General features: G+C 41.2%; 1 protein-coding gene across 1 annotated transcript in view; it reads right to left on the minus strand.

Moving 5' to 3' along the window:
- Positions 1-106: 106 nt before the first annotated feature.
- N4BP2L1 (NEDD4 binding protein 2 like 1) overlaps positions 107-9202 on the minus strand; it is a 36707-nt gene continuing 27611 nt past the window's right edge. Inside the window, 4 exon segments of the mRNA XM_037741808.1 lie at positions 107-1584; positions 2700-2776; positions 5314-5402; positions 5723-5850. Coding sequence (XP_037597736.1) covers positions 1326-1584; positions 2700-2776; positions 5314-5402; positions 5723-5850 — 553 coding nt within the window. The 3' untranslated portion in view covers positions 107-1325.

The raw sequence follows: 9202 nt of genomic DNA on the forward strand, positions 1-9202 counted from the left end.
AAGCCTGTTATACAGAAAAACTGGTATATTGGTGAGTTTCTTGGCATTTAGGTAATTAAATTTTTTTATTGTTGAACCAAAAAATCCAATGACAAATCCATATAAATGTGATACCATTTACAATTTTTAATAACCATAAAAGCACCAATATATAGGACACTTAAAAGTTTTCACAGAACATTAAAAAGAAGCTGTTGGCTAACAAGATATAGAGCATACATCCTCTGCGGTCTTATCTATCATGGTCTCACATTAAATGTTTCCCCAACCTGTTGGAAATTAATTTAGATTCATAAATTCCATGTCAGTATAAGAAGACATTCCAGAGTTATGAGGACTTTATTGTCTTAAATAATGCCACATAAAACATCAACTGCTCATTTTGAAATGAGCATGGCTTTTATATCCCTGTATGAACTATATCCTGGGGTGCTTAATTTCTTGCACTCCCAAACATTTGAGCTGCCAACTAATTACACATGTTAATAGGCATAATTTTAGAAGTTGTTTAGCTATTCATTTAAAAAGTGTTTTATGAAGGCAGCCTTATTTTATTTACACTATTAGCACAGCAGCCAAAAGTTATTCAGGTGTAATCCTGCTAAATAAAGTGGTAGTAAGAACACAGGGTGTGACTTTTAAGTAAGGACACTGATTTCCCTCTAGCTCCTATAGCTCTTAAGGATTTGACAGCATTTTTAACAATGATACATAATTACAGGAATAACCTCCCAAAGTGCCTACTTTGAAGGACAGTGTTCCCTTAGATGTATACTTTCTGGCATACTAATATTAAAGGAAAATCAGTATCATCATAGAGTCGCACATCTTACATTTTTAGATACATAGAGGATCAAAGTAGCAATGGCACCCAAACTTTTCCTGCCCCCCACCCCCGCCCCCACAACCACTTCTCTCCACCTTCCCAACTTTCTTGATGGAGATGAATTTCTTGAAAAAATAAATAGATCACTTCAGAGAAAATGGTACTGAAGCTTATATATAATATAAACACTTTATTTCATCTATGAAACTATGTAAATAATTATGTTCTTGGGTGTGTTCTCAAGTTTTGGTTTCAAATTATTTCCCTAGAGAAAGAGACTGTTTAATCAAACCTGCAGAATTCCCAGCATCAGACCATGCATATAGAAGCACTTTAACAAATTTTGGTGAAGATAATATAATGACTTTGCTCAGAAACTTTTGAGTTCACCTATTTACACTGGAATTGGAACTCTGACTAAAATGCCACAAAGAATAAATAATAAAAACCGAAGTAGAAACTGACTTGGGAAAATTCTGAATGGGAATAAGATAGGCCTCTAATCTCCATGGTGACAACCGCCCCTTCTGTTATAGGAGCTCACATTTGTGAATCCGCCATGAGCCCTCCGGTATGGAAACTCTGTGTAGGAATTCCAGTATCTGGCATTGTTGGAAGGCAATGCATTATTCCTGTCCTGGTTCCTGTTCATTCTGCTTGGTTTTTCTGAATGAAGGACACTGTGAAAGGTAACATCATGTTCATACCGTTCTTTCATTCGGTGTATTTTTTCTCTTGAGACACCATGAATGTTTCTTCTATATGGGAAAAAAATGCATTTAGTTAAGGCAGAATATCATAATGAATTACTTATGTTTTACAAGTCCTCAAGTATTGCAAATATTGCAGTCTGTGTTCTCAGGACTTAGCTCTGGCAAAAGTATAACGTCTTGTTCAGCAGTTCTCTTTCAGCCCCCACTCATGTTTTTCATGCTGCCCTGCACACCCCCAGACCACTCTGAGGCTAGCAAGGAGCTAAAGCTTCAGAAATGCTTTTTTCTGGTCCTCTCAATTACGTGCTTCAAGACATAAAAGAACACCATGAGATTTTTTTTAAAATCATACACCTGCCTGTTAATGTCATGCATGTATCTATCACCTATTTATGTCGATCAGTCCCTGTTACATACTTCTAGGAGATGCTTATTTAATCTTAAATTCTAGTGGGCATAAGAATCAACTGGGGGTATAGTGAGAAATATAATTACCAGAGATTCCAACTACTGAATGGGGGTCCATGAACTAGCATTTTAATAACCACCTGAGGCAATTCTGATGGAGTAGCCCACAGATCTACTTTGAAAACACTCTCTGCTTATTACCAAAAGAGGAACCAGCCTTACTCCTAAGAAGTAAATTCTTATCTCACTGGCTATTTTAAGTCACAGACATTATCAAATAATACAGATAGAGACTATCCGAACCCATGCATTCAATCAACAAGTTAGTATTATTTGAACATTTACTGCTTTATTAATTAGAAGCAGCATCTAGATCATAAATGAACCACAGGCTGCTCAACATCTAAAGATCTTTAGCCTAAATGCAAAAACACCATTGACATGTGCAGTCCCATGCAGAGAAAGCCTTTTAAATGTTCCTTAATGAAGAAGCTAAATTAGCAGAATGTTAAGTGCATCCTTTTAAAGGACTAAGTCCAAGCCAAGATTTAGCATTTAGCATTATATTAGAAAACTGACCCAAAACTAAGTCTTCATATTAATAATTCCAAAGTTATCAATTTCCAAGAATTACCATTTCTGGCCTGAAAACTACCATGTCCATTTCCAGCCTGAAAAGATTCTTTTGTTCGGTCTGAAATACCTGAAAATAGCAGGATACATAATGAGAAACTAGAAAAACAAAGAAGTACCTTGCTAACTCTTGAACGTTGAATTTCCAGCGAGTGTCAGGTTCTCGGAATATAACTTCATAGTTATTTTCAAGTGCCTGATTTTTCAAAAGTACATAAAACATTGAAGACATAGTATGTATGTTTGGGAATGTTTATGCTGCCATTTAACATTTACTACAACTCTTTTCTAGAATTCCTTTTGTTTTATGAGCAATCCAGTGCCCTAATTTATCATAATAAATGCAGTTGTCTCATTCCCATCCGTAGCCACTATCATAATTCTCAATGATAAATTTTGGTCAATTTTATCTAGTATGCAGGAAATTTGTAAAGGATCTTTGGTTTGGGCATCTTTAAAAATTGATGACTGAGCTAGTTTAAAATGTCCTAAATACAGGTATGAGCAATGAACTCAGTGACTTCTCAAAGTCACTTACAGGATTTTTGTAGATTTACTTGTCAGATGCCTGCTCCTACTCCTCATTCCTTGCTTTAGAAAGTGAGAGTACCATAGGAACATAACTGGTGAAATAAAAGTGATAGTCACCTACTTTACATTATCTTCCCTCCAAAAGTAGCTCTCTCCACTATGCTGTACAATTTGGCTCAGTGTACTGGGCCCCATTTCCTTGAGTTTAGAAAACTATTATAATTTCCATATGAACATCCAAATATTCTTTGCATTTGTAAATTGACTACTACCTTATCTCAAACTGAATTTTCTATTATCACTATAATTTATTGTGTTTATTTAGAGTGAAAAGAGCTAAGCAAAAAGTTTTCGTCTTCATTCTTTAGATGAGCACTTCTCAATTGGGAAGGATTTAAATAACACAACTGGAAACCTCTCATTTCTGAGTCTAATTAATAGCTGAGGATGGCTGAAAAAGATCATACATATCCAGAAGATAAAAAATAAAATGAGGCCAGGTACGGTGGCTCACACCTGTAATCTCAGCACTTTGGGAGGCCAAGGCGGGTGGAGTACTTGAGCTCAGGAGTTCGAGACCAGCCTGACCACCATGGCAAATCCCCATCTCTACTAAAAATACAAATACTAGCCAGGTACAGTGGCACGCGCCTATAATTCCAGATGCTCAGGTGGCTGAAACAGGAGAATTGCTTGAACGCAGGGGGCAGAGGCTGCAGTGAGCTGTGATCATGCCACTGCCCTCTGGCCTGGGTAACAGAGTGAAACTCTGTCTTAAAAGAAAACAAAAACAAAAGTAAAATGACTTCCCTTAGGCTACTTGTCACTTGGTTGAAAGTGGTGGCTTTCATTCACTTGGCCCTTCCCTTGCCTGTTCATTTCCTGCCCAAGTAGACTCCACATGAACTGAATGAAGTAACCACAAGTTTGGGGCTCATTCTTCCTTACACTCACCAAAGCCCCACAATCTGGACATCAGTGGAACTGATGAGTGTATCATTAGCGAAAAGCACACCTGTAGGTATGCCAGTTCACCCAAATGTAAAAAGAAGCCTAAAATTATGATCCCTGTCTGGAGCTATTCACTGCACAATTTAACTGGGTGGACACTCTGCATGATGCTAGGAGGATACTCCACTGTCTGCTTCCTGCACCATCTGTATGGTTCTGGATCCATCCTCCTTTCTAGACCCAATAGGGAAAGAAAACATTATCACAAGAGATGGAATATGTATGGAAAAAGACCAAATAGACTTCACAACTAAAGGATAATGTACGCACTGTTGTTACATGCATCATACTGTTCTTTGCTATTCTGACAATGGAGAGCTGAGTTATTTTGTATTTATATTTGCATTCTACCATCTCAATAAGGTTACAGTGTTAATCCTAAATCTGTTTTTATTTAATTTTTAAATAATTTTTAATTTAATTTTTTTTTTTTTTTTTTGAGACGGAGTTTCACTCTTGTCGCCCAGGCTGGAGTGCAGTGGTGCGATCTCAGCTCACTGCAACCTCTATCTCCCAGGTTCAAGCAATTCTCCTGCCTCAGCCTCCCGAGTAGCTGGGATTACAGGCGCCTACCACGCCCGGCTATTTTTGTATTTTTATTAGACACGGGGTTTCACCATATTGGCCAGGCTGGTCTCAAACTCCTGACCTCAAGTGATTCGCCCGCCTCGGCCCCCCAAAGTGCTGGGATTACAGGCATGAGCCACCACACCCGGCCCTAAATCCGTTTTTAAACTAAAATATTCCGTTGCCCTGGAACTCCCAGGCAGCAACAGTACACAGTGTGGAAATCCCCGGCTCACCAGAGGCAGAACGGTCCTGTTGTGACCTGTAACTCCACTAGGAGCGTCATCTAGTTCAGTATTGCTCTGCACATTTCAGTGGGTGCTCCTCTGTATGCCTCGCCTTAGGAAAGTAATTAAGACAGAAAAGTTATCAAGAATTCACACCAAGGACCATTTGCCAAGGACTATTTTTAAATTGTATCCTCAAGCGAGACTGGCATCTCAGCAAATTTCAGTCATTGAACAGCAGAGAAACACTAAAATAAAACCTCTTCACCTCTCCCTGGGAGAACTACTGTTAGCAAATATGAAATCATGGAAGATCAGAAAAAGAGGAAAGAACAGATGCTTCAACTTTCTCACAAAATGTCCATAACTGAAAATTCAGAATGATACTTCTTCCTACCATGACTGCATAAGGCTTCATTTCCCAGGCGTGGAGGTTGGTATTATCAATAATAATGGGGGATATGCCATTCCTCATTGCTTTTCTTGCTGCAACACAATGTTATATAACAGTGAGCAACATGCAACAATCAGAGGGAAGGGTGAGCGCAATCCCTATTTGTCATTTTTCTTACAGGATGCCCTCATCTCCTCCTCACACAACTTCAGTGCCACCTATTTCAGAGCCCACTATCAATAATTTTCTTTCTCCTGGAATCTAAGGAGGTTATGCTCTGATGTTCTGTTTTGGGGGAAAAAAACGGCAGAACTTTCAGTTAAATTCCTTCCATAAAATTTATTCATTCTGCAGCAGGCACAATCTATGTGCACATTGGGGTTTCCCAGGAGTTTGGAAAATAATTTGTCACCTCTTTTTTGGTTCCATTCATGAGCTTCCTCCAGGAAGTCAGGATTGAACTCATAGGCACCATCTTCCCTGAAGAAAAAATCATCTGTGCTGAAAATCAGGGCCCTGGGAAAGTCATGCTGCAATTGTCTGGAAAGTGAAGAGAGAGAGAGATTTTTTAAAAATTATGTATAGTCACAGTAGAAATCATTTTCTTACATCTCTAACATTTAGCAGTTCATAATTCTGAGACCACCAGGTTTGGAGTTGTGAAAATGCAGTTTAAAAAGAGATGCTTATTATCTCTAGAAGGCATCACTGCTTGACAGGAAGCGGGACAGGGCTGAGAGGCGGCAGTGTGTGCTGCCAGTCCTTGAAACTAAGAGGTACAGTCACTGCCGCTGACTTCTGCAGCAGCCAGGACTGACTCAAGAAGAAACTAAAGCTCCGTTGGGGGCCTGGTGACTTTCCTCCTGGGCACCATTCCTCTCTGAGGCACCAGTGCCCCTGCCCAAGACTGCCCATGGGTACCAGACCCTCACACTGCAGCCCTTCCCTCAGCCCCCTAAACTCTGAGCTGGCCCATTTCCTTGGAGCTCTGTTCTCTGTAAGGACAGAGTATGAACTGTGGGTAAGTGATGCATGTGCTCTACTTTATTAGGTAACATGGTCATGTTTTAATGATGACCTGAGCCAAATGGGAGAAAAGCACAACTAGAGAAGGAAAGGGATAGAACCCCTATCCCCTCCCTTCCTACCCTTCATCACTCTAAGTTGGAAATAGCACAGCAAACAGAAACATCATCATGGAGCTCCCCTTTAAAATGATTTAAAGCTCCCCTTTAAATCAAAAACAAAATGAATATGCTTATTAAGTTCTGTACAAAAAAACTTCAAAGAGAAGATGTTTCCACTTGAAATCTTTACTTGTACTATCTTTTGGCAGAAGGTTATGCTCTATAGGATATCATGCTCCGTAAGAACTGGAGACATCTCTGAGCTTCCTTTCCTCATCTGTAAAAATTGAGGACAATGTCACCTGTATTGCTAGATGATGATGATGATGGTCTAATAATGTGGAGAAACACCTAGCACTGTGCCTTCTTCCCTTTCCCTACAGCACTCACCAGCATAACTCTACCTTTAAAACAAATCCAGCCAACAAACACAAAATATAGTCACATGCCCATGTTCAGAATAAGATTTTTTTTTTTTTTTTTTTTGAAACAGAGTCTTGCTGTATCACCAAGCTGGAGTGCAGTGGCACGATCTCGGCTCACCACAGCCTCCACCCCGTGCCCCCGGGTTCAAGCGATTCTCCTGCCTGAACCTCCCGCGTAGCTGGGACTACAGGCGTGCACCACCACACTGTCTAATTTTTGTATTTTTAGTAGAGACAGGGTTTCACCATGTTGGCTGAGCTGGTCTCGATCTCTAGACCTCGCGATCCACCCGCCTTGGCCTCCCAAAGTGCTGGGATTACAGGCGTGAGCCACCGCACCCAGCCAAGAAGATATCTTTTAATTGGAGGAAAAAAGGTTGGAGAATGACAAGGGCAGGCAGGAAATGCAAAGAGAAAGCAAAGCTATTCAGCATCTTTTTTGTTGTTGGTCTTCTCCCTGGAGCAGAATGATCTTTAATCTGGGAAGAACAGGATGAACAGGCCTTGGAGCCACAGATAGAGTAAGCGCTTCAGGTGCTCTGACAGACTTGGGAGCTTCTGTTTTCTTAACTGTGAAAAACAGATGATTATCCCTACCTCTTAAAAAGAGCTTCTCATCAGACTGAAATGAGGTCAGGTATGGGAAAACATTTTGTACCCAGTAAGGCACTTTACAAAAGTAAAGTCCTATTATAATAATGAAGCCAAATTTACCAACCCAGACTGTTTATATGCCACGGTAATAAACACATTGGAGCGTGCATGTCAAGTAGTCCTTGAGGTATTGCAATGAATAAGAGGGAGGTGAAAGACAAAACTAAAGTAAATGCTTCCATTTTTAAAAAAATGAGTGAATATACATTCCAGAAATGGTAACTAAATATTTGCCAGAATTTTTCAGAAGCTTGATAGCATTTAAAAAGAAGGCAGCATAGGGCAGGGTGCAGTGGCTCATGCCTGTAATCCCAACAATTTAGGAGGCCAAGGCAACTGATCACTAGGTCAGGATTTCGAGATCAGCCTGGCCAACATGGTGAAACACCGTCTCTACTAAAGATAAAAAATTGGCCGGGTGTGGTGGCAGGCACTTGTAATCCCAGCGACTCGGGAGGCTGAGGCAGGAGAATTGCTTGAACCCAGGAGGCAGAGGTTGCAGTGGGCTGAGATCACGCCACTGCACTCCAGCCTGGTTGACAAAAGGAGACTCCATCTCAACAACAAGAAAAAAAACAAAAACAACAAAAAAAAAGAGAGAAGGCAGCATAGATCGCTGAAAAAGTAATTCCAAACAAAATGCATTTTCTTTTTCAATGAACACAGGGAAATTCAACGAACATACTATCTTGGTTTGAACGGGAATCTGACAGTCTCCAGTCTCCCTTAATCGCCTTGTGGGAAAATGCGGGCCGGTAGATAATATATTTTAATACCAAAAGAATATTAGTTAATTATCCAACCCATTAAACATTTATTGAGCACTTAACTTGTGCCAAGTGCCAGGTGAAGCGTTAAGGTACAGAAAATAGCTGCTTTCAAAGAATTTATGGCCCACCCAAAGGAGCCAGACCTGGCACAGCCAGCATAGTCCACAGCGGAAAAAGCTGGCCCAGCAAAGCGCTGAGAGAAGGGGTCGGGAACCGGGGATAGTGATGCAAAGGAGTACTGCAAGTTTGACTTAGTCTCTGAGGGGTGTGAAAACTGTTGCCTCTGGGGGAGGGGCTGAGAAGCAGGGCAGGAAAGAGAGGAGGAAGCGAGTGAGTGCCCGTAGGGCTCATTAGGAGGGAAGGGGCTGTAGGGAAAAGCAGCAAGACTCTAGGATAAAAGAGGCAAATCATCTTTGAAACACTGTTTCAATTGTGACTGCCACACAATTTACAAAGAAATGTGGCTAGCCTGAACGTGTCCAGAGAAGAGTAAGCAAGTAAATGCAAGGTCCAGAAACCACGTCAGAGGAGTAAAGAGCATCAAAGACAGAGTATTTCAGGCAGAACAGATAATAAAAGGGATAAGGCCACCTCCTCAGATGCTGGGAACCCTCTGGTGTGGGCGCGGGGATGAATTTATTTTGTGATGGCAATTTGGGCCGGGCTCAGATGGACCGATCTGCGGGCCTCGCGCAGGTCGCTGCAGCAGCTGCGTCACCTGACAACGTGGGGCAGAGTGCCCTAAGCAGGGCGCTTCAGCACCCGTGGTGCTGGCTCTCACTCCGCAGAGCCTGTCTTCCTGAAAGAGCCTCACCCAGGCCTCTTCACAGACCGCGGTATTTCACGAGAGCAAGACAGGAAGCTGCTCGTGGAAGCAAGTCACTTTGCTGGCCCACACTAAAGGGCGAGGAAAGTA

The sequence above is a fragment of the Cebus imitator genome, unplaced genomic scaffold (assembly GCF_001604975.1).
Source record: "Cebus imitator isolate Cc_AM_T3 unplaced genomic scaffold, Cebus_imitator-1.0 Scaffold108, whole genome shotgun sequence".
Taxonomy (NCBI): Eukaryota; Metazoa; Chordata; class Mammalia; order Primates; family Cebidae; genus Cebus; species Cebus imitator.